At 44.2% G+C, this 25,632-nt stretch overlaps 2 protein-coding genes across 16 annotated transcripts in view; one reads left to right on the forward strand and one right to left on the reverse strand.

Moving 5' to 3' along the window:
• Positions 1-5,398: 5,398 nt before the first annotated feature.
• On the reverse strand, positions 5,399-12,594 carry LOC147364044 (acyl-coenzyme A thioesterase 1-like). Its single transcript, XM_086319811.1, has 3 exons — positions 12,009-12,594; positions 8,503-8,705; positions 5,399-6,384 (listed from the first exon to the last, which is right to left on the reverse strand). Exons 1-3 carry the CDS (start codon positions 12,592-12,594, stop codon positions 5,779-5,781), a joined length of 1,395 nt encoding a protein of 464 aa, XP_086175937.1. The 3' UTR covers positions 5,399-5,778.
• HEATR4 (HEAT repeat containing 4) overlaps positions 12,307-25,632 on the forward strand; it is a 48,528-nt gene continuing 35,202 nt past the window's right edge. For 7 of the 15 annotated variants that reach the window (XR_015134032.1, XR_015134033.1, XR_015134030.1 and 4 more), the window contains exons 1-3: positions 19,246-22,625; positions 23,598-23,788; positions 25,036-25,176. Coding sequence is in view for 7 of the 15 variants with exons in the window: in XM_086319803.1 (XP_086175929.1) it covers positions 21,673-22,625; positions 23,598-23,788; positions 25,036-25,176 (1,285 nt within the window). In the remaining 8 variants the exon portion in view is untranslated. Of the gene's footprint in view, positions 12,655-17,198; positions 17,299-19,245; positions 22,626-23,597; positions 23,789-25,035; positions 25,177-25,632 lie in introns of those variants that run through there. The other 8 variants (XM_086319809.1, XM_086319806.1, XR_015134036.1 and 5 more) reach the window with 8 other exon arrangements.

Below are 25,632 nucleotides of genomic sequence, written 5' to 3' on the forward strand. Positions count from 1 at the left end.
TTACTCCTTGGAAGGAAAGTTATGACCAACCTAGACAGCATATTAAAAAGCAGAGACATTACTTTGCCAGCAAAGGTCCATCTAGTCAAGGCTATGGTTTTTCCAGTAGTCATGTATGGATGTGAGAGTTGGACTATAAAGAAAGCTGAGTGCTGAAGAATTAATGCTTTTAAACAGTGGTGTTGGAGAAGAGTCTTGAGAGTCCCTTGGACTGCAAGGAGATCCAACCAGTCCATCCTAAAGGAGATCAGTCCTGGGTGTTCATTGGAAGGACAAATGCTGAAGCTGAAATTCTAATACTTTGGCCACCTGATATGAAGAGCTGACTCATTTGAAAAAACCCTGATGCTGGGAAAGATTGAGGGCAGGAGGAGAAGGGGACAACAGAGGATGAGATAGTTGGATGGCATCACTGACTCAATGGACATGAGTTTGAGTAAACTCTGGGAGTTGGCAATGGACAGGGAGGCCTGGCGTGCTGCAGTCCATGGGATCACAAAGAGTCAGACATGACTGAGTGACTGAACTGAACTGAAAAGAAGATGTACTATCTGTCTATTGGAAACAAAGCTTCCTACTCTGCCGGGGACCAGCCCCGGCTGATCCAGGGTATTCGAAGGAGAGACGGCATAGGCGAGAATCAGGATACAATAGCTTCAATTAGATATTAATTAAAGATATAAAGAGTAATAGAATAAGGATAGCTCAGTAGGAAAATTCAGTGGAGAAAAGAGGCTGAGTAGCTTGGTTTACGCGGGAGACCAATAAAACTTCAAGACAAGAAGTTTGCACCACTTACGTAGGCCGCAGGCGTCCTTCCGTTCTCCCGAAGGAGAGGAGACACTGAGGCCTCCCCGGTCGGATCTTAGAAGCCCAGGCATAATTAGTAAGCATGGTGGGTTCCGCGCTCCAGATGGAGACTCAACCAGAGTGAGAGAGAGAGCGACATGGGGAGACCAGTATTTCGAGAAACTGATCCCAATTCTTTATTATCCAGAGTCTGTTTTTATACACTGAGATGTTATACAAAAGTCACGTGGGGACAGCAGTCCTGACTTTTATCAAAGTCAGGTGCTTCATACAAATGTATACAGAGGTCTTAGGGGTGTTACATCATCTTCTGGCCAGGGGGGCCTGCTGACAATTTACGACCCTCTCCTTGTGACAGCGGTCAGTCAATCAGGACACTTATTTCTCCAGGGCTGATTATTCTCAAAACAGACGCCACCCAAGTAAAGTTACATTCCTACAGGGTGAGGGTGTAGTGGGTTTTAGTTAAGGAAAGAATTTACTTAGCCTAAGGTCTAACGTGATTAATATCAAAGGTTAATACTTATTTCTTCTATATATTCATTAATGTGTGTAAGGGCAGGGGATGTGGAGACTTAGCAACAAACATTGGCTCAACAAATGAAAAACCCTTCACCAACACAATTTCTAATTAGCCCACTATACTTATACTTATAGTTTTCTAACTTCTCTAAAGAACCTATTTTTAGAGGGTTTAAAGCATCTCGTGCCTCTCACGGTTGGGAGGCTGTGAGCAATCACATGTGGCCCGACGAGCCTGTCAGGCAGGCTAGAGAACCTTCAGAGGAGTTTGTAGGTTAAAACACTGTTGTCACACCCAAGAGTTTTTATTGACTGGAGCTCTAGGTTAACTCCTTCTCCGAAAGAGGTGGTGGGGGACAGCCCCCCGTAAAGTCAGAGGTGTAGGTAAGAGCACAAAGTAGTAAAGTAGGCAGGCTCTGGTTATGGGGGTAGACGCTCGGGTATTTCCAGGGGGACTCCTGAGGCTCGATCCCGCCTTTGCGTATGTCGAGCCTCCTTCCTCATGACCTTTGCCATGGGCGGAGTACCTCACACTGGCCCCCAACACTACTCTCTTTCTCTCTCTGACTCTATCTAATCAAGTTAATTATATAGTTCATATCTTCTATATCTTCACTTATTGTTTATCTTACTTCTGTCAGTTTCTGAGTAGTTTAAATACATACATCATTGTAGGAAATCTCTAAGTTATTTCTTCAGTTCAGTTCAGTCACTCAGTCATGTCTGATTCTTTGTAACCCCATGGACTGCAGCACTCCAGGCCTCCCTGTCCATCACCAATTCCCGTAGCTTGCCCAAACTCATGTCCATTGAGTCAGTGATGCCATCCAACCATCTCATTCTCTGTTGTCCCCTTCTCCTCCTTAGAGGGTAACAGGCAGGAAGGCCAGGGGTCTCTAAATGGAGGAGATAGGCTGCAAGTGTCAGAATTTTTTCTCTCTCTTAAGCAGCAGGAGGAAACAAACTAGTGTTATATTTTTCCCCCTCTCTATACAAATTTAAAAAGAGGTTTCTCTTAAAATTCTGTGTTGCCATAATGACACCTGGTTCCACCTGAACTTTTCTCAAACCTTGAGCTAACCAATGCATTTTTCTTATGGAAATGTTTGTCTTGAGCTATGTTAATGTACTCTGCATTTACTCTAGACTCTATCTTCAAGTTGGTTCCACCTAAAGGCTCAGATTTACGCTCAGAACCGACTTGACAAACCAGTATGTTATACTCATACATTGCTCTCCCAGTCTGTGTTAATGAAACTATATATTTGTATGGTAATCTGCCTTTCTTCAAGATTCATGTCAATCATTTTATGGCCCGGGATGACTCACCTGGTGCCATTCTCTGAGTTTTGATTTCTTTAATTAGCAGACTGCTAGTAGCTATATAACATCCAGCTAAAGACTAGCAAGAGGGTACTCTTTCTGCCCTGTTCTGATGTCCACGTCAGAAGCTTTCTCTATCTCTTTTATACTTTAATAAAACTTTATTACACAAAAGCTCTGAGAGATCAAGCCTCATCTCTGGTCCCAGATTGAATTCTTCTCTGGAGGCCAAGAATCCCGGCATCTTTTGTGGTTCAGCAACAACCTTTCATTCCCGCCTTCAATCTTTCCCAGCATCAGGGTCTTTTCAAATGAGTCAGCTCTTTGCATGAAGTGGCCAAAGTATTGGAGTTTCAGCTTCAGCATCAGTCATTCCAATGAATATTCAGGACTAATTTCCTTTAGGATGGACTGATTGGATCTCCTTGCAGTCCATGGGACTCTCAAGAGTCTTCTCCAGGAGCACAGTTCAAAAGCATCAATTCTTCAGTGCTCAGCTTTCTCTTTGGTCCAACACTCACATCCATACATGACTACTGGAAAAACCATGGCTTTGACTAGAGGGACCTTTGTTGTCAAAGTAATGTCTCTGATTTTTAATATGCTGTCTAGGTTTGTCATAGCTTTTCTTCCAAAGAGCAAGCATCTTTTATTTCATGGCTGCAGTCACCATCTGCAGTGATTTTGGAGCCTAAAATAAAGTCTCTCACTGTTTCCATTGTTCCCCACTATTTGCCATGAAGTTATGGGACCAGATGCCGTGATCTTAGTTTTCTGAATGTTGAGTTTTAAGCCAACTTTTTCACTCTCCTCTTTCACTTTCATCAAGAAACTCTTCAGTTCCTCTTCACTTTCTGCCATAAGGGTGGTGTCATCTGCATATCTGAGGTTATTGATATTTCTCCCAGCAATCTTGATTCCAGGTTGTGCTTCTTCCAGCCCAGCATTTCACATGATGTACTCTGCATAGAAGTTAAATAAGCAGGGTAACAGTATACAGCTTTGATGTACTCCTTTCCCAATTTGGAACCAGTCTGTTGTTCCATGTCTGGTTGTTGCTTCTTGACCTGCACACAGGTTTCTCAGGAGGCAGGTAAGGTGGTCTGGTATTCCTATCTCTTTAAGAATTTTCCACAGTTTGTTGTGATCCACACAGTCAAAGGCTTTAGCACATTCAATAAAGCAGATGTTTTTCTGGAATTCTACTTGCTTTATCTATGATCCAGTGGATGTTGGCAATTTGATCTCTGGTTCCTCTGCCTTTTCTAAATCCAGCTTGAACATCTGGAATTTCTTGGTTCACATACAGTTGAAGCCTAGCTTGGAGAATTTTGAGCATTACTTTGCCAGCATGTGAGATAAGTGCAATTGTGTGGTAGTCTGAACATTCTTTGGCATTGCCTTTCTTTGGGATTGGAAGGAAAACTGACCTTTTCAAGTTCTGTGGCCACTACTGAGTTTTCCAAAGTGCACTGCTGCTGCTAAGTCACTTCAGTCGTGTCCGACTCTGTGCCACCCCATAGACGGCAGTCCACCAGGCTCCACCATCCCTGGGATTCTCCAGACAAGAACACTGGAGTGGGTTGCCATTTCCTTCTCCAATGCATGAAAGTGAAAGTGAAGTCTCTCAGTTGTGTCTGACTCTTAGCGACCCCGTGGTCTGCAGCCTACCAGGCTCCTCCGTCCATGGGATTTTCCAGGCAAGAGTACTGGAGTGGGGTGCCACTGCCTTCTCCCCAAAGTGCACTATCTGCTAGTAAACAGATTGTATGGAACTCCTTTTCTACTGAATAACCGTCTCTATTTTCCAAGTTTCCTAGGAATTTTTATTACTTTAGATTCAGAAAAACTAAAGAAATCCTATCAGTTAAGACACATATCAGAAGCCATATCTCTCTGAATTCTTTTCTAATTTTCTACTCAATAGTTGGTAGTTTCACTGGTCCCCTACATAAGACATGCCTGTGGCATCTCTATTCCCCCTTTTCTTACCTCCTCCATTGCAAAATAATTTGAAGAGGAAGCCATCTTTGTGTCATTTGAAACACATGGTCTACAGATTTGACTTGGTCATTCATTAGCTGCCAAGTCTCTGATGCTTTTGCTTTTCATCACTCATGTCAGCCCCAGAATTTCTAGAGAAGCTGGATTCTCCAGCTTGGTTAACTAGAGATTTCTTCAATTGTCATGGAACATGCTATTTACAGAAAGTGGTGGAAAGAGAGATATAAAGATAGGAAAGAGGAAGGGGGAGGGCAAATCACACACATATTGTTAACAAACAAGGGAAGGGGTGTAGGCATTTTGAGTTGCCTGTCAGCTCCTGCAAATCTATACCACTAGGTTAAAGCCACAGTTTAAACATGGTTCCAGATCTACACTTTCAACATTAGTGCCCTGAAACCACCCCTACCCTCACACTACAAGTTCAGGAAATCCACTGAAAACTTAGGTAGAAGAAAGAAGAGCCACTTCCTTTCCCTGTGGCTGGGGTTGTTACCCTGCAGAAAGCATGGATGAGCTTAACAAAGAGAGAAGAAACTGGATGTGGGGAGACTGAGTCCCAGCTCTACAAGTACCATGCAAAAATTTTTCTGAGTCTTGGTTTCTTCATCTGTAAAATGGAGATGACACCTGCCTCACAGTGGGACAGAAGAAAAACTACTACTAAGTAGTAATCTAGCTAGTAATTTACAGCTAAAATGTTCACTTTCATTCTTAAAGGAGACACTCAGTCTGATAATATTTTTGATATTTTATATGATTTATATACATATATAGCAAAATCACTTATTAACAAATTATACAAATTCAAGTATAACTGATTCAAGAAACTACTGAGCAGCAGTTGTACACCAGGTATTATTCTTCGTTTCAGAACTAAAGCCTTGTCAGTTATGTGTTGTTAGGTATTAAAGGGCATGCTTTCTCCACCTGCTGTGGTGTCTCTGTAGAAATCATTCTCTTCCCAAACAAGTGAAAAAGTATGGAATTTATAAAAATCTTGAAAAATTCTCAATGAGTTCACTTTAATATTGAAGGGGGAAAATGTAATTATAGAAAAAAAACTACACATATACACTCATTGTGGCAGCTGTTCCCAGGATAGATTAGCATAAAAGATCACAGCTTGGCTGGAATTCTCCCCTTTTCCCCACGCAGGTGTTTATGGAAGAAAGTCTGGAGCTGCTGCCACGCATCTACCTGGGCCCTGGCATGAGCCCTGGGCTCCCCTCCCCAGATGACAGGAGTGCCCACAAAGGTGTGCAGGGAAGCCGGGCACAGGGGGAAGTAAGGAGGCTCAATGTAGTGCCCCGTGCCTGGGTAACAGATGACCTGGGGTTTTGCCTTCCCATGGGCCTGCAAGCGTTTAGAGGCCTCGTTAGCATAGAACTCACTCTTCCAGTTGCGGTCATCCTGACCCACAAGAAACAGGAAGGGGCATTCAGCCCTTTCCACAGGAATGAAGCTCTTCTGGTCAGGTCCTTCCAAAGGGCTGTTCAGGACTTCCACAATGTCTACAAAGCCATCTTTGGTCATCTTGATTCGATTTTGGTTGAAACCCACAGGCGGCAGAGTCTCACCTTTGTAGTGTAAGGTTCCCCAGACATTGTGCACAGAGCCGTTGATTATGACGGCCGCAGAGATGCCCTTCAGGAAGGAAGCCATGGAGAGGCAGAGCTCGCCTCCTTTTGAAATCCCAAGCAGCCCAACTCCTGGACCCTTCACCTGAGAAAAGGTCAAAGGGAAAAGGAGAATGAGTCCATGAACAGTGCAGTGTGGCCAGTAGTGTCTGGACTTGAGAGTCGGGGAACTGTGCCTGAATCTGGGCTCTCCCAGTTATCAAGGTCTGCAGCCTTAGGATACTGGCCTATCCTTCCTCTGTACTTGCTTTCCACAATCTCTCCATCACCAATCCTGGTGTCTTCAACAACCAAGTGGAGGACAACTGAATACTTTGGCCTCATAGTCCCTTGACCTCCAAACTTCCAGTGATCTTTTTCTCTCTCCCACCGAAGATACATACTCTCATTGTCATAACCTAAACTGAGTCATCAGTAAGTATATCATCTCCAAGATCTCAGCTTCAAGCATTCTACTCTTTAATCACCCTCCTATTTACCTCCAGTTTAGCCATTCTAGTAGTGCCCACTGCTATCTCTTTGAGACCCTGACCACCATTTCTTCACCATCAGTACCTCTCTCATGTTCTCACTTCCCACCTCATCCAGCTTAGATTTCAAGCTTCATCATTATTTTTACTCTCCTGCAAACACTGTTAACTACTTTAATTGGTCATACTTGCTTGAAAAAGTTCTAACCTCAGTTAAGTGCACTTATAATTCACATCCTCAGGGCCTGCATTTGTGCAAATGAACACTGCTACAGAAAAAAAACACCGCTTGTGGTGACACAACTTATGTTCATGTCATGACCACAAATTTCCAATAAACATCCATGCTGCCCCTTAGTCCTGCCACGCATCACTGATGTTTGCTTTCCACTTCTCTTAAAGACCGTTTCACCTTGTCTCCTCCCTTTGTAAGCCCCTTTAACCCTTATTCCCCATCACTTTCATCCCATCCTACTTTATGGAGAAAATAGAAGCTATCAGGTAGGAACTTGTCCTCATTTCCCCTTCCAAGTGTGCTTAGTTCCACATGAAGCAAGCTCACTGCTTCCCTCCTGTTTCCTAAGTAGCTCTCTTCTTCTCCAAGGCCATCCCTCTGCTTGTCCTTAGGATCTCATCTACTCTCATCCTCAGTGACTTTGCTCCTGCAATGACTTCCTCTCTTTCCTTTGTAACTTTCTTCTCTACTGGCTCATCCCCATCAGTGTACCTCTTACATTTTAACTCTAGGTAAATTTTAGCTCTAGTACCTCTTGCATTTTAACAGTCCCTTGACCTCAAATCCACTCTGACCTAGTTTCTACTCCCTTCACAGCAAAACTTGTGGGAATCTTTGTAGTTATTTTATTTCTTCATTCACTACTCAGTCCTCTCCAGGGTAATTTGCCCTATTCCATAAGCACTACTCTTGTCAATCACCAAACACTTCTGTTATAAATGGCCTTTTGATTAGCCTTTGAACAGCAGTCTTTTTTTTTTTTGTCATGGTTTCTACAAGAGCACCCTTAACTGATTTCAACCATTCATTTCTCATAAAAACACTGGAAATGAGATATTATTGTCATCTCAGTTTTTGAGAGGAAGAAACAGGCCCCAAGGTCATAAAGCTAGTTAAGTGGCAAAATTAAATCTCAAATTTAACTTTTCTCTATCAAACATATTGTGCGGATTCCACTACACCCCGCCACCTTTTCTAAGAGCTCAAGTGGTTCTATTCATCTTGAAGATGGATTGAATTATAAAATAAGCAAGGTTCATCTTCTATTCCTCTGATATCCTAAACCTCTATTTCCTACTAGCCAGGTTCTTTGCCACCAGGTACCTCTTTAAAACTGAATACTGTGCTCTCAGATGGGCACACTAAGGAGAGGTTTGTTAAACACAAATATTTAAACTGGAGACAGTGATTTCCTTCCCCTTTTCCTCAACTTCCTGGGTCAAACCCAGGGTTCTCAATGTGTCTGGGCTTGTAATGAAATACTACAAAATACTGGAATATAAAATTCCATAATTTCAACCAGGACAACTTTACCAGCAGGAAATCTAGCAGTAATATCTAATCGCATGGAAACTCTCTGGGGAAAGTGACTATGAAAGGTAGTGTGGGTTGGGGGCAGGGAATGGTTGTCAAGAATTTGGTCAAGTTCTATGAAAACCAAGAGCCTTTCAGAGAAGGAGAACTGATATGTAGAACATGAAACTAGAGAAGTTCCAACCTGAGGGTGATTAAGCAGGTAGTTCACAGCTTCTTCAAAGTACTCCAGGTGGAGGTTCTCCAGGCCCTTGGGGAGGTCTTCATAGTTATAATAAGCCAGCGCCATCACAGCAAAACCCTTCCCAGCCAGCAGACTAGCTCGATATTCCAGAAGGCCACCTCCAGCTCCCAAAATGTCCACAATCCCAGGAAAGGGCCCGGGTTCTTGGAAAGAAACAAAACACAAAACTAAACGATACTTGAAACTCTTTTCAGTGGTGGCAAAAGCCATTTTTGCCTATTTGGAGTTGTCAGAGTTTTCTGTTGACAATCAGAAATGCTAAACAACTCAGGTCTTCAAAGGTCCAGACTGTGGCACAGAATGTGGCTAAACCCACATTCCCCTCTATACCCAGTGCCTCAAAGCCGCACAGAGCTTTTCAAAGAGCATGTACTATTTTTGTGAGTAAAAATCAGTTACAGGACTTCCCTGGTGGTATAGTGGATAAGAATCCGCCTGCCAGTGCCAATGCTGGTTCCATCCCTGGTCCAGGAAGATCTCACAGGCTGCAGAGCGGCTAAGCCCCTGTGCTACAGCTACTAAGCCTGCCCCCTAGGGCCCGAGTGCTGCAACTACCGAAGTCTTCCTACCCTAAAGCCTGCATGGCGCTACAACTACTAAGCCCGAGTGCGGCAACTACTGAAGCCCAAGCACCCTCGAGCTCGTGCTCCACAAGAGAAGCCTCCACAAGGAGAAGTCCGAGCACCTCAACGAAGGGTAGCCCCCGCTGAACGCAACTAGAGAAAGCAACAAACCAGCAGGGAAGACCCAGTACAACCAATAAAACAAAAACAAAAAGAATTAAAAAATAAGTTACAGATGGGACTTCCCTGGTGGTGCAGTGGCGAAGAATCTGCCTTGCATGCAGGGGACAGGGTTCCATCATGGGTCAAGGAACTATGATCACACATGCTGAGGAGCAAGTAAGCCCCTGCACCACAACTACTGAGCCCATGTACTGCAAGTACTGAGCCCAAGAGCCACAACTAGAGAGTCCACGCACCTTAAGGAAAGATCCCGAATGATGCAATGAAGATCCCATGTGCTGCAACTAAGATCTAATGTAGTGAAATAAATATTTTTAAAAACTAGTTACAGACAATGGAAACAGCAAAATCACTGCCCTCTCCTGCACCCCCTCCCAAACTGACAATGCCAAATGCTAGTGAGGATGTGGAACAACTGGATGCTTTACACATTGCTGGTAGTGTGAAAATTAGTGAAGGGGAACCTCACAATGGATCTGGAGGACAGAAAGGGAGCTCTCAGCAGTACCACGCCACATCAATTTTAGGAAGGATTGTCGATTACAAATCACAACAGAAGAATCATTAACAGGAAAGAATCATCAGTCACAGGTCCCAACAAAAAAAGATGTACATTGCATCCCTTCCAAGAAACTGACTATCCCAAGAACTCAGCCAGTGAGAAACCACTATCACCCTAAACTGTCACTTTTTGCCAATGGACTTTTGTTCAAAACAACTCCTCCCACCTTCCTCCTTTTTCTCTATTAAATAACTTTCCTCTTCTTGGCTTGTTGGGTTTGCCTATGGTTTTTGTCCTGTCTTGCTTATCTCAAATTGTAATTCTCTGTTATTTCCAAATTAACCCATTTTTTACTAGCCAAGTAACTACCTTTTATTTTTAAGGGCAACAGTGGGGATACACATTGATACATCACTTTGGGGAAAAACTGAGCAATTTCTTATAGAGTTAAACATACTTTATATAGTCAAACATAACTTAGGTTATAACCCAGCAATCTCACTTCCAGGTATTTGCCCAGGAAAAATGAAAATTTGTGGTCACACAAAAACTTAGATGCGTGTTTGCAGTGACTCCAAAGTCTTGGAACTCAAATATCCTCCAAAAGGCAAATGAAATAACAAACTGGCACATCTATTTAATGGGAAACTTCTAAGACACAAGAAGAAGGAGCTACCAACATCTGGAGCAAGAAGAATGAATCTCAAATGTGTTATGCTGGGCCCAAAAAGCTACCTACTGTGTATAATTCTAGTTATTTCACCTTTTCACTATTTACATAAAAAATTTGTAATTACAAATTTTAAGGAATAATTATAAGGCAAGTACTTTATTTTTTATATATATAATTTTATTTATTGACTAGGCTGGGCCTTTGTTTCTGCTCCAACTTTTCTCTAGTTGCGGCGAGCCAGGGCTCCTCTCTGGCTGTGGTGCGAGGGCTTCTCATTTCAGCGCCTTCTCGTTGCTGAGCATGACTCTACAGTGTGTGGGCTTCAGTAGTAGTGGCGCCAGGGCTCAGTAGTTGTAGTTCCCAGTCTCTACAGCACAGGCTCAATAGTTGTGGTGCACAGGCGCAGTTGCTCTGCAGCACGTGGGATCTTCCCAAACTAGGGGTCAAACCCATGTCTCCTGCATTGGCAGGCAGATTCTTGAACCTTAAATTTTTCTTCCTAATGTTTTTCAGTTTTACAGCTTTGCTTCTAACTTTCACAGTATATTAAGATTTAAGAAAGAGTAGATGAATAGCTGTGTTTCTTTTTTAGCAGTATATGCGAGTTCCTTTTCTTCCACATATTGGTCAAACACTGGTAATGTTAGACCTCTAAATTTTGAGAATGTTTAATGTAGTGTGTAGTCTTATTTTGCATTTCCTTCATTCCTAATGAGGATAAGTTTTTTTTTTTTTACTTTTTCATTAGCCAGCTGCTTTTTATGAAATGGTAAAATTAACTGATAGTTCAGAAGATCTCCAGTGGATAGCAAGAGACCCTCCTTCATGCTGTTTTTGTTGTTTGGTTGTTAAGCGTGTCTGGCTCTTTGTGACCCCATGGACTGTAGCCCGCCAGGCTCCTCTGTCCATGGGAATTCTCCAGGCAAGATGACTGCCATGACCTCCTCCAGGGGATCTTCCCAACCCAGGAATCAAACCCGCATCTCTCAGGCTCCTGCATTGGCAGGCATGCTCTTTACCACTAGCGCCACCTGGGAAACCCACCGTATCCCGGAGTTCGCTCAACTTCATATCCATTTAGTGGGTGACGCTATCTAACCATCCCATCCTCTGCTGCCTCCTTCTTTTGCCTTCAATCCTTCCCAGCTGGTCTTTTCCATCTGGTCTTTCCAGCTGGTCTTTTTCTTTGCATCCTTCACGCTAATTTTCTTAAATCTTAATATACCATGGAAGTTAGAAGCAACGTTCCAAAATTGAGAAATTTTAGAAAGAAAATGTTAAAAACTGGAAACTGCCTATAGTTGTTGTTGTTTTCTCCCATTACAACTGTCTTCCCTTTCCTTGAGATGTCATTTCCCTGACCTCTGTTTTGGAGCGAATCACCTTCCCAGCCAGCCTTACGGTCCAGTCCTGTCTCGGGTCCGATCCTGTTTCAGGCCCCACGGACCTTCCGAATGTTATGAGCTACCTACTTATTACCTTCCTCTCTCACAAAGATAGATTAACAAGGAAGCTGGAGGCTCACCTGGTGGCAGGAAGAGCGTGGCGCGCACCCGGCCCGCGCGCACCGGCTCGCGCCGCACTCCGGGCGCCAGGAAGTCACGCTCGTGCACCACCCGGCCCAGGAGCCTTCCGACCCGGGGTTCGTGGTTGTCGAGCACCTCCAGCTCCACGGCGAAGGGCGTCTGCACGTCCCGCTTCACCAGGCGCAGCAAAGGCTTCTCGGGCTCCATAGCCCAGAAGAGCCCCATGGGCTCGAGCCCCGTGAAGCTGCCGCCCAGCGCGGGCGCGCGCTCCAGGTCCAGCAGGCCGGCGGCGTCGGCGCAGTAGCGCGCGTGGGCCCTGAAGAGCGCGCCTTTCTCGTCGCGCAGGGACGCGCGCAGCGTGACCGGCTGCCCAGGCGCCAGGCCGCGCACAATGATGCGCACGGGCTCGTCCCAGCGGCAGCGGCCGGCCGGCTCCAGCGTCACGGTCGTCACCAACCGAACAGTGGTCCAAGAGACTGGGTTACCAGTTCTCAGCTTTAGAGATCCTGCCAACTGCACCCAGGGCGTCGGGCCCCATCGGCAGAATCCAAAGTGCCTCAGGAGAGCCTGAGAGGAGGCCACCATTTTGCGCCTTCTTCAGATTTGGAATCAACTGAAGACGGCTGTGAAGAAAGTTAGAAACAGGTTAGAGATTGGAGAAGGCGATGGCACCCCACTCCAGTACTCTTGCCTGGAAAATCCCATGGATGGAGGAGCCTGGTAGGCTGCAGTCCATGGGGTCGCTAAGAGTCGGACACGACCGAGCGACTTCACTTTCACTTTTCACTTTCATGCATTGGAGAAGGAAATGGCAACCCACTCCAGTGTTCTTGCCTGGAGAATCCGAGGGACGCGGGAGCCTGGTGGGCTGCCGGTCTATGGGGTCGCACAGAGTCGGACACGACTGAAGCGACTTAGCAGCAGCAGTAGCAGAGATTCTCTAGCGGAAGCCTGCTTATTGGCAGGCTAAGCGCCCAATGCGGCGGAGCGGCTGCTGTGTCGTTTGGAGGGCCTCGGAGTCGTGCCAATCAGTGGCCTGCATTTGAAAGCAAGACCGAAAACAGACTCACAGGAACTTTATGCCGCGAAAGAATTCCCTAGCTCTGCGTCTCGGGAGCTGTTTGGCTTGGGCTGCGTGGGCTGTACGAGTGTTGCCCTTGCAGGCACCTGGCACTTAACTCAGTCAGACATGAATGAGCGACTGAACAACAACAAATCTATGGTGCAACATAGACTGAACAACAAAAACACTATGGTGTTTTGCTTGTATATTATTTGTGTATATACTTATTTTTCCACACCATTCCACAACTAACGGGCCTGGTGTCTTACTAGCTGTGTGATCTTACTTTCATTCCTTCAGTTCAGTTCAGTCGCTCAGTCATGTCCAACTCTTTGCGACCCCATGGACTGCAGCAGGCCAGGCCTCCCTGTCCATCACCAACTCCCGGACTACTCAAACTCATGTCCATTGAGTCGGTGATGCCATCCAACCATCTCATCCTCTGTCGTCCCCTTCTCCCCCTGCCCTCAATCTTTCCCAGTATCAGGGTCTTTTCAAATGAGATATGAGTGTAAAAATAGCCCAATGAGGTGATAGTTGTTATTTTGTTTTCTTGAGTCTCATGTTGCTCCTTTTAGGGAAGCATTATCTCCCTCTCACCCTGGACTTCTCACCTTTTCCCACTTTTTCTTAAGCTGTCGATTCCATCCAGTGGTGAATTTTTTAGGAAATTTAACTGCAGACCCCTTCTAAGGTCTCCTACCTGATTTTGCATTCATGAATGTACATGCTTTCTATTAGAGAAAACTTGGAAGTTGTATAAGCTTCAAGGTCACAAAACCTGTTTGCCTCTGTTCCTAATAAAAGCCACCTCCATGAACTTCCCAGACAAGACTTTTTGCCTAGTTTCAAATATTCACAACTCCCGTTTGCTCTAATTACTTTTGTAATAGTTCTGTAGGATACTTCGCAGTATATTTTGTGCACAAGAGTCTCAGAAACAAGAAACTTATGAGCAAATTAAGTCCCCAGAGAAATGAACTGATTTGCTGAAGGTCACACAGCTAGAAAGTGGAAATTCTGAGATTTATACCTTTGCAGTCCAATTCCATCTGAACCATCATTCTTTGCTTCTCACATGATGTTCTAGTTGAGAAGATGTGAGAAACAGAGACTCATATACTATTGGTGGATGCATATACTGGTATGATCTTTTCAGAGCAACCTAATTAAAAATATTTAAAGGATACATTCTCTGATTCACAATTCCACCTCTGGACATTTCACACATTTATAAATGTAAATATTTGGCTATAACAATACTTACCATATCATTGTTTTAATAGAGGAAAAAGAAAATAACAATATAAATTTGGTTTAGTCAGTTTAATTGTGATGCAGTCATATAACAGAAGAGATGTAGCCATTAAAAATAATATAGAATATGAGGAGAAATTTTTCATGACATTGAAAGCAGGTAGAGAACACTTTGTAGACATTATATATATTAAAACATTTTTTAAAAAAAAGACTAGTAGAAAACTACCCTAAACTGTTAGGCTTTGGGGTATTATGGGTAGTTTTTTTTAGTACTTATTTATTTGGCTGAATTGGGTTTTAGTTGCAGCACATGGGATCTAGTTTCCTGACAAGGGACTGAACGCAGGCACCCTGCATTGGGAGAGGAGAGTCTTACCACTGGACCACCAGAGAAGTCCTATATGGGTAGTTTTAATTTTCTTCTTTGTGCGGAATTTCACACACGGCTTTTATAATTAAACAGGTTTTTTTTTTCCCACTGTGGTAATATACAAAGATAAAATTTACCATTTTAAAATGCACAGTTACCTGAGTGTGTTCACATTGTTGTGCAGCCTTAACACTATCTCCTTTTTCATCTCCTAAACTGAAATTCTATACCTATTAACTCATCATTCCTCCTTCTCCACCACAGCCCCTGGAAATCACCATTCCACTTTCTGTAGCTATGATTTGACTGGTCTAAGCACCTCTTAGATAAGTGGAATCGTAAAGTATTTGTCCTTTTGTGTCTGGCTTATTTCACTTTACATGATGTCTTCCAGGTTCGTCCATATATGTAGCGTATTTCTGTATTTTATTCCTTTTGAAGGCTGAATAATATTCTATTATATATGTATACCACATTTTGGTTATCCATCCATCCACTGATGGACGTTTGGGTTGCTTCCACCTTTCGGCTGTTGTAAATATACTATGAACATGGGTGTGCAAACGTCTGTATGAGCCTCTGCTTTCAATTTTTGGGGTATATACTCAAGAGGTGGAATTGCTGGATCACATGGGTATTTTAATTTTTTGAGAAAACTTGACCAGGGTTTTAATACTTAATTTTAAAAATTCTTTCAGTCGTTTCATCTCAGGGAACACATCCATTCACTCTTTTGTGAGGGTGCCAGTGTCTGAGCACAAATTGAGTTGTGGCACTAAAGTCAGTGCTCAGGTTGGTCAGCAAGAGAAGGTGATCACTTGAATAGCACTGCCCCAGGTCAACTGGGCAGAACTTGATGGCCAAAAATTTTCTTTACTCTAAGGACAAATTCTTTTCACAAGGGGAATCCTGAAGACCAGTATTCTGTAGGCCTGGAATTTTATTATTAAAAATATAGGACTTGAAGAATCTCCTTGTAAAAACAGTGTTATTTGCGGGGAGCCGGTGAGGCATTCCACTCGTGACAAAGGTCATGAGGAAGGAGGCTCGGCATACGCAAAGGCGGGATCGAGCCTCAGGAGTCCCCCCGGATATTCTCGAGCATTTTCCCCCAAAAAACCAGAGTCTGCCTACTATATTGCTTTGTGCTCTCACCTCTGACTTTACTGGGGGCTGTCCCCTACCACCATCTCTCTCTCTCTGTCAAAGAGTTAACTTACAGCTCCAATTAATAAAGTTCCTGGGCAATTAGGAGTGTTTAAATCCAAACCCCTCAGATGGCTCTCTAACTCGCCTGACAAGTTTACCCGGACTCCTGCAGCTATGCATACGATTGTTTACAGTCTCCTAGTCTCCAGAGGCACGGGAAGCTTAAGATATTCAAATAGATTAGAGCCTCTCAGAGAGTTAAAAACTGTCAGAATAAACTAGTAAAGGATTTCATTGATGAGTCAATGCTTGTTGCCAAGTTTTCACATCCCCTGAATTGTATCCTTGAATGTGTATTAATTAATAGTTGGTATATAGAAAAAATAAGTAGTGGCCTTGGTGTTAGTAACTTTAGACCCTTAAGGTAATAAATTCTTTCTTTGTTGTAAGCCCATTACACATCCGCCCTATAGGAATGCAATTTTATCTTTGGAAGATGGTGCCAAACCTTAAAATAATTACTCTTAGAGAAAATAAGTCTTTGTTGATAAGTCCTTGTCAAGAGTCATAAAATGTTAGTAGGCCTTCTGGCCAGAAGATGATGTAAATCACCTAAACCATTTGTATACGATAAATTTGCAGGAAAGAAACCTTGGTTTTTGATAAGAATCAAAGACTGCTGACTTTGCATCCCCTATTATCCTCTATGTGTAACTTAGGGTATAAAAGCCCCTGTTAAAAATAAAGCTATGGGCCTTGTTCACCAGCGCTTGGTCTCCCCATGTCATTCTTCCCTTTAACTTCCAGCTGAGTCTCCATCTGGAGCGCGGAACCCACCACGCTTACTAATTATGCCTGGGCTTCTAAGACCCACTCGAGAAGGAGTCTAGGGTGAGACACCTTCCGCTATTCGAGAGGGCGCCTGCGGCCTACGTAAGTGGTGCAAACTTCTTGTCTTGAAGTTTTATTGGTCTCCCGCGTAAACCAAGCTACTCAGCTTCTTTTCTCCACTGAATTTTCCTACTGAGCTATCCTCATTCTATTGTTCTCTATATCTCTAATTAGCATATAAATAGTCGCCTAGGCCGTCTCTCCTTCGAATACCCTGGATCAGCCGGGGCTGGTCCTCGGCAGTTATTGGCTGATAGCCCAGCCAGAATTTGGGAAGCAGAGGAGATGGAACTGAACTGTGTGAAGGAAGGAGATTAAACAGGAGCAGAATAGAAAGAGAATGGGAAAGGCCCCAAAGACACTCATTCTGCTTTACCATTTGTTTCATTAGGCTGCTGGTCTGAAGCATGCCAGAGCTGGGTGTTCATGTGTTCCCCTGCTTTGTCTCTTTCTCAGTAGGACTTTTGAACCGATGTGGAGGGGATAATATTGAGCTGCATAGACCTAGACATTATTTTTCAAAGGAGGACCGAGAAATCCATTTTGCCACCGATCAGTGAGTACAGTATAATTTCCCAAAGCTCAATTTACAAAGAAAGAAATTTAATAAATAGCTGAAGATACTCCTGGTTGAACCTGTAGGTTCTGTGTGTAGACTTGTGGAATCCTAAAGAGGTGGTTGCCTAGTAACCAATATAAGCAGCTTTGGAATCTAAAACTAAGTCAGGTTTAAGATGGCAAAACCTTATTTCCTGTTGAAGATTGTGTGTGGGAAGCCACTTTGAAGGTAATTTCAAAATACTGCTGCTGCTTCGTCAGTATGTGAAAGGAGCTTATTAGCATCAGATAAATTATGAGAAGCAGTCAGAAGTAGTTGAAAAGATTTTGGATTAGGTGTAAAAGTGTCAGTTTTGCTAGGTACTAACTAGTACTGTGATCTTAGTTACATGTCTTCTCTCTGGACCTCATTTTTGGCATCGATTAATAAAACAGTTGTGACGGATCGGCTCTGTGCCAGAGTTTCCACAATAATCTTATGAGACAACCCTCTTGGTTTAGTCATTAGGACTTGGCACTTTCACTGCCATGGCTGGGGTTCAGTCCCTGGTTGGGGAACTAAGATCCTGTAAGCCATGCAGCACAGCCGAAAAAAAAAAAAGAAAGGGGGGGAAATGTAAGGAACTTTCTGTTAAGAAAGAGGCAGCAGAGAGAGGGTATTTGAAGTAAGCCTGGTTAAGTGTTCCCTGATCCCACTCTTCTCACTAACTAAGCTTCTTTCATAAATCCCATTGATACCTCCTGGAGCTATAGTTTCTCTAAATTTAATGTGTATAAAAACCTCTGAGATGTTGTTAAAATGCAGATTTCTAGGCTTCACTTGCAGCCTCCTGAGTTAATATTCTAGAGTGTGGGACACAGGAGTCTGCATTTTAATGAACTCCTCAGGTGATCTTGATGCAGAAAGTCTTTTAGCCATATCTAACAAGCACTGTCCCAGAAGCTGAGTGTCCCCTCTTGGGCCCTACCTCAGAACTTCAGAATCTGGAGGTGGAAATGAGAGTGTACTACTTTTTTAAAACTCTCAGAAGATATGGTGCTACGGCTTATAGCATTTCCTTCTGTGGCAGTTTCTACTGCTTTAGTAACAGAGGTAAAAAACAAGATATTATTCTTTTTGTTGCTGTTTAGTTGCTCAGTCATATCCAACTCTTTGCGACCCCATGGACTGTCGTCTGCCCAGCTCTGCTTGTCCATGGAATTCTCCAGGCAAGAATACTGGAGTGGGTTGCCATTTCCTTCTCCAGGGGATCTTCCAGATCCGGGATTAAACACGTGTCTCCAGCATCAGCAGTGAGCCACTAGGGAAGCTCAGTTATTCCTTTTAGCATGCATTAATTAGCCTACTTCAACTATTTCTGCAGAATAAAGGCTAGACCAGGGGGTGAGGGTACAGGACTGGAAAGATGAAAAGAAGAATGGAACTAAATTTGGAACCTCTCAGCACCCATTTTGAGTCTGGATTCTTCTATCAGGTTTTAACTGGAGGCATAAACCTTCTAGCCCCACTCCTGCCTATCCAGTCAGCTTCCTAGAAGTGCAAGAGATGATGATGGTGGTTGCTGTTTACCAGATTACAGGGCCTTGGTCTGCAGTCATGCCAGGTTTGAGTAATTGTATGATGCCATTTATTCAGTTTTTTATGCTGTCCTCGCACAAAAGCACCTGGGACCTGCTACTCTGCTTTTGCTTCTTAAGGTCTATTTGTTGGGAGGGGACCCTGCCTCCGTGTTGGTCCAGGTAACATTTAAGTTTGGATAATATGGAGCTTCCAAACTCCATTTGTAGGTCTTTTTTTCCCCCTCTTAACTACCTAGAGCCCTAGTATTCCTAAACTTTTCCTTTAATGCCCAGTGCATCTAACTGTGGGGTCCCAGAGACTTGCCTTCTAAAGGATAGTACTCTATGTTCTAAATCAATAATAACAGTTTCTCTCAGTTACGTAATACTTTGCAGCTTGCAAAGAACTTTCATACATGTTCCCCTAATTTTTACCTTCATATCAACACTAAATTAGAACAGGTGTCAGACTCTATTTTCAGATTGGTAAACTCAGGCAAACCTTAGAAGACGAGATAGTTGGATGGCATCACTGACTCAATGGACATGAGTTTGAGCAAGCTCTGGGAGATGGTAAAGGACAGAGAGGCCTGGCGTGCTGCAGTCCATGGGGTCCCAAAAAGGAGGACATGACTGAGCGACTGAACAACAAGGCAAACCAGGGTTATTAAATCATTTGCCACGAGTAACCTGGCTGGGAGTTGCAGAATCTGCCTGACAAACCTCTTTTGACCAAATCTTAGAACATTTTGTCCTGTCCCAATTCCTTTACAAAGACATGTCCACATGTGTTTCCTTCTTTTTCAACAAGCCATCATCTTAGATGATGGTAACTATTCCTTGAGAATTTATAGTAACTGATAATGATAATATCGTGTTCTTTCTGGGATGATAACATTGTGACCAAAGATTGTATATGTCACAGGCTAAAGGGCTTATATCTGGGGACACCCCAAATCATTCCATATTGGGGCAAAACCAGTCCTCATTCAGTTTTGCAAGTGTTTGGGCTCAAAATGCCCCCTGACTTAGAAGCAAGATACAAACACATTGATAGGTTAAGAATGATGAGATGTTGTATTAGGCAGTACAAAAGGCAGAAGTGCACTAATACTGTTTTCATCTAAGCAGTTCATTTTCCACCAGGCAGAACAGACACTGTGCAAAGAAAAATACCGCCTTGTGAACACGCTTTAGCCTTGCCCTAATTTTTTTTTAATCTGACTTTAAAAAATACTCAGTGCCCTGTGGCTATGTGGCCTTTGTGATTGTGAAGAGATGAAGCAACTAAATTTAATCTTATGCTCAAACACTCAGGGAGGGACATCACATTAATCATGTGTGACTTAGTTTAAGTTAGGTTATTAATTCTGACCTAGTGACAACTATGTCAAAGCTAGCCCTTCACAAAAAGAAACTCACCAAAAGGTCAGATTTAATACAAAGACAGTGGGATAAATCAAGCCCTAAAAACAGCAGGTACTATTTCTGGGTGTTGTGAAGGGAAGAGAGAGGAGTCAGATCTAGGCTAAAGGGTACCCTGTGCACAGGGCAGGAAAGGCAGGAGTTGGCACTCAGCATGACAGGAAAATGATCTCACTTTCATGATTACATGTTGGGTGGGGAGGCCCTACCTGCCCCTGAAAATGGCAAGGCCAACACAGTGCCATGGTGGGGAGTGGAGTTGAGCATGGGCCAAAGCCAGTGTGGCACAGAGTTAAGTGCTCTGAGGTTGGATCTGTTAGCTGACTGTAAAGTCTGACTCTTCTATTTATGGCCAGTGTGATCTGAAGTAATTTACCAACCCCTCTGAGCCTCAGCTTCTTCCCACAAGCAATAAAGACCATAATATCAACCTGGTGTAAAGCTCTTAGCAAAGTACTCTATAGCTATCAATTATCGTTATTAGGCTAAGGAAGTGCTTCAGAAGGAACATTTCTTTAAAAAAAAAAAAAGCACGAGCATCAGGCATTTGTCCTCTATAGAATTTTCCTTGCTAGCTAAAACCCAGAAACAGCTTGCCCAATAGTCAAGAGCTAAGGTGATTTATCTCCTTGATAAAACATTCTGCAGCTGTAAAACATTTTAACAGTGAAGACAGTGTAGCAATATGGAAAAGTACTGGGTGATACTGAAAGAGCAGACTGGAGATACTGTCCTTATGGTGCTGTTAAGGAGTCAAATACTTAATGGCACAAGGTGTCACAGGGTAAAAGTTAAAATAACTGAAATGGACTAGGTGAGGTTTGTAAATTTGTGTGACATGGAGGCCTGGATAGGTCAACAAAGAATTACAGAGTAGGCAGGAACTGAGCTGTCCTGGAAGAATGGACAGAATTTCATGTACAGGACACAGAAGGATGCATCCTTCTGTGACGGACTTGTGATGGACACTCAGAGAAGAGCTAAAGAGTCAGGAGGAGAGGTTATGTCAGGACAAGGTCATAAACAGGTCATACTCAAGGAGAGCCCTGAATGCCAGGCTATGTTGTCTGAACTTTGCACTGTAAGTTTTTTGAACAGGGATAAAGCCACGTTTGGGGGAAAACTGGAAGCATGAGATACTGTTAAAAGGTAATAATCTCTCAGGAGATGAGGGGCTGAGCTTTGGGACAAATGTGAGAACCAGAAGCAAAGGCCTGACACAAGGAATATTTTGATTGTTGCAGCAACTCTTTCTTTTGTCTTTCTAACTCACAGGGCTTCTCCCTGCTCCCTCATCTCTTCTCCAAGTCTTTTCTTACTGACTGCTATGGGCCACCAACTTCTACTGACCTAGAGCTCTTATCAGTTCCTCCCGTCCCCTTAACAGATGCCTGGTCATGCCCCCAGGCCCTCTTCTGGACCAGACAGCCTGGAAGGAGGCATTTGCTGGGAAACAATGACTAGAACGGAAAAGGGAAAGACCATTCTTCCACACCGTTTCCCTCAGTCACTCCTCCCACGGCTGGGATGGGGCATGATTTTCTCCAATGTAAAACCAAGAAACAAAAAGGAATGTGCCTCCGTTTCCGGTGTGCCTCCAGTCTTCCACTTCAGCCCACAGCACTGTGCACACCTCAAGAACAAATACCTGAACAAGGCCAGTGCAAACCTGACGTTTTCTCAGGAGGTGGTGTGGCAGCGAGGGCTGCCCAGCGTCCCTTACAGCCAGTACAGCTTTGACCATCTCTACGACGCCAGTGGCATCATTCAGCCTCGCCAGGTCAGGAAGGCCCCGCCTGAGAAGAAGCCCATCTGCCTCAAGGTCTCGGATTCTCCAGGTCCCCCAACAAAGGTCACCTCCCAGGCTATGAAGACAGAAAGCTATGCCAATCTTACAAAACTGAAGAAGTCAAAGCCAGCTAGTGCAGGCCAGGAGGCATCTAGCCCCCTCAGTCTTCATCCAAGTGGGGAGCTGGACATGCTGGACCTGTCACTTGCTCCAGAAGTGAACCTGGAGGAGAGGGAAACCTGGCTTCCGCCTCCTGAGAAGGAGGCCAGAGCCTGGGAGGCCGTGGTGCTGGAAAAGCTGAACAAGCGCACTGCCCGATGGATCCAGAACAAGCGTCCTCCAAGGCCAGGGGTGTCCACCAGTAAGTGGCAGAGCTTCTTGCGCCAACAGTACGACTGGAGCCATATCCGCGACGAGCTCACTTCCTCCAGTGACCTGGACCTCTTGAAACAGCTGGAGGAAGAAGAGACGGCAGAATTTGAGGGTCGAAGTGTCGTCCTGCCCACCCAGGAGGAAAAGAAGCCAGAGCTGCTGCTTCCCGTCTATTATCGGTAGGCTAGCCAGGGCCTCGGGCATGCCTTTGAGAATCCCTGGTTCCCCTTCAAGGACTCCCAGGTGGGCTCGCATTCCACATTGCAGAACTCTCCCATTAATCTCTTGTGTTTTCCACCACCAATCTACTAAGACTTCCACAAAGTAAGATTTCTCAACCTCGGCCCTCTTGGTATCCCGGGTTGGATAATTCTGTGTTGGGGGCAGCGGCCCTGTGCACTGTAGGATGTTTGGCAGCATCCTACTGGAAGCCAGTAGCACTCTCTCCCTGTGACGACCAAAGATGTCCCCAGATGTTGACACATGTCCCTCTGAAGGACAAACTGCTCCCAGTTGAGTACCACTGCCTTTAAAGGAAGGAATTCTTAGCCTTTCCCAGCAGAGCCATTCTGCTGTTCCAGGTACTAACCAGGGGCTCCTAGAAATGTGTCCGTGGTGAGAGTGAGGAAGGCAGAGACCTCGTGGTTCTGAGGTTTGGTCCCACCTTACTCTGAATAAGGAGCCAGTGTGTCACTCACTCAAAAACTGACTGGCAGCAGGATGGAGAACTAAACAAGCTGAGAGAAGAGGAGGATTGCTATGCATTTCTCACGTGGCTTCCTTTTCATTTATAACTAGAAGGAAGACTGGAGCTGTAACAGCCCTGATTCCTAGAAGTGAGCTAAAAAATAAGTGGCCAAAAAAAAAAAAAAATAAGTGGCAATATTTATTCCTTCATTTATTGCACAAATACACATTGCACTCCCACTACTTTCCAGGCACTCTGCGAAGTGCTGGGAATACAACGTAAATGAGACAGCTGGGACCTATCCTTTAAAGAGCTTACAGTCTGTCCACTGAACAACCACACATGAGAGATAAAGTGAGGTCATGGAGGAGGTGGGCTCCCTTCCCCAAGTCCAGGCACCCTCTAAGGGCACCGATTTTAAAGCTACCTGTCCTCCCTTTCTCCCCCTCTCAATCCTTCCAAGACTGCCAAATTACTTGCCGCAAGTGCAGATAGCTGAAACCATGCCTGGCATGAATAAGACGGCTGAGGAAATAGATGAAAAGGGGAGCCTCTACAAGCCCCCAAGCCAGAGCCACGTTCGACAGGTGAATCCCCGAGCTGGAAAGTTTGCTTACTCCACAGACAACACCTTTGAACAGGAGATTTATTTCGGTAATGGAGCTGGGGTCCTGTAGTCGGGGCTGAGGGGACATGGAGCAGGGAGGTGGAAGGTAGCAGGGAGCTGGAGGCGTCATGGATGTGGATGAGAGGCCCTGGATGAACCAGGTGTTCATGGGAACATCTCCTGGTTAACTAACATGGGAAGGTTTTGGGCAGGGGGTAGGGGGATGGACGGTGGGGATAGGGAGTAGGTATCCAATGGGGACGGGACTTCTTCTTCCCCATCTCTTATGCTTCTTCTTCTTCCCCTCATGCTTACTGAGGAGGTAGTGGAGGGTAGGATGGCAGAGCAAGCAAGATGTGGCTTTGGGAACAACCTACCTCTTCTCTGCACACCCTTATCCCTTCTCTCACTGAGATTATTCCCCCACTGAGGTGCTGTGTTCAAAGAAAAATCCTAGACTTTGGAGATCTGAGTTTAAATCCTGGCTTAGCCCCCTCCTCCTAACCTTCAGCAAATTATAATCCCTGTGAGCCTCATGTACCTTATTTGTAAAACAATATCAACTAAAATGCTCTTCAAAGAGATGGGAACTATATAGTGCTTCTCACGCAGTGCCCACCAGCTTCCCCATCTGTCCCACTAGCTTTTAGATGCCTGGGCTTCCGGGATACACAGTCTAGGCCCACATGCTCCAAGTTGTTTCTTCTTCCCTACCCCCATCTTGTTCCTAAACTGCTTTCAACTGAAAGTCTTCTTAAAGTATTTAACAAAATTATTCAGATGAAGGTATTTATGACTGCTGAGAGATGAATTAGGGAAATCTTCATTAGTGTCTAGCTTTTCACAGGGGACAATACCTGTAAGTTAGGTTCTGACTTGGTTTCTGGGCCATTTTGAGGCCACCAGCTCATACTTCCAAGCAACAGTCACCTTCAAGGGATGTCCCCGAAGCACAGTAGCCGTGAGTACCAGAGGCTAGAGTAGGGCAAAAGGAAACTGGGTCTCCTGTGTGCTTCTTGCTGAATCCTTTCTCCATCGTCCCCATTAACCAGGCATACCCACTACCTTGCTTTACTTATAGTTTGCCATCCATGTATATATCAACATGCAATAATTTTTATTTAGCATTTTAAAACTTCATATGAAATTAGATCATTTTGTATTTGATTTGGTTTTTTAAATGGAATTTTTTGGGGGAAATAAAAGGAAATTCGGTCTGATCCTGGTGACCAAAAACCCAGGAAGAGAGGAGGAGGGGGTTCTAAGGACTCATTATTTCTTTATCTGTTCACAGATGAAGTTCAGATCGTCCACCAGATTGGTGCAAAGAGAGACCAAATTCTCCTGGAAAATCTCAATGGATACATCAAGCAGTTATATAAGGTCTTCCCTGAAACCCCAGAAAGGTGGACTTCTCAGCCAGTTCCTGAATCAAGTAAGCAGGAAGCTGATACTGATAATGGGAGTAAAGATGGAAGTGGGCCTGTTTCTTTAAGGTCCCTTTTCTGCAGGTGGGGACACCATCAGCATCTAGGGGAGTCCCTCCCAACTAACTAAGAATCATCTCATAAGATTATAAGATATTAACTATAACAAGGAAAAGCCTCTGTGGCCCAAACAGCTGAAATTAAGTATAACCAAGCGGTTAACCAAGAACTTAAGTATAACCAAGCAGTTTAGGGCCAGTAATCACTAACAAGACAGATCTGGCCTAATAGTTCCAAAGGAAGTACATTAAACTTCTGATGTAGCGCTCTACCCTCCCACTCCATTCTCAGGCCCATACCTGCTTCAGGCTTTAGGGTCAACTGGTGTTTTAAATTTCTATTTCATGAGTATATCATTCTTCATTCTGTATGTTAGTTGAGGAAGAGGGAAAGGAGTTAATCAA

The sequence above is a fragment of the Bos grunniens genome, chromosome 10 (genome assembly GCF_055505025.1).
Source record: "Bos grunniens cultivar Pamir isolate PY7600 chromosome 10, Bosgru_T2T1.0, whole genome shotgun sequence".
In the NCBI taxonomy this organism is placed as follows: domain Eukaryota; kingdom Metazoa; phylum Chordata; class Mammalia; order Artiodactyla; family Bovidae; genus Bos; species Bos grunniens.

Coding starts and splice junctions, on each gene's coding strand:
- LOC147364044 (XM_086319811.1), bottom strand. CDS start 12,594: ATGGTGGCCTCCTCTCAGGCTCTCCTGAGGCACTTTGGATTCTGCCGA. Junction 8,706..12,008: donor CACGCTCTTCCTGCCACCAG/GTGAGCCTCCAG, acceptor TTTCTTTCCAAG/AACCCGGGCCCTTTCCTGGG. Junction 6,385..8,502: donor ACCTGCTTAATCACCCTCAG/GTTGGAACTTCT, acceptor ACCTTTTCTCAG/GTGAAGGGTCCAGGAGTTGG.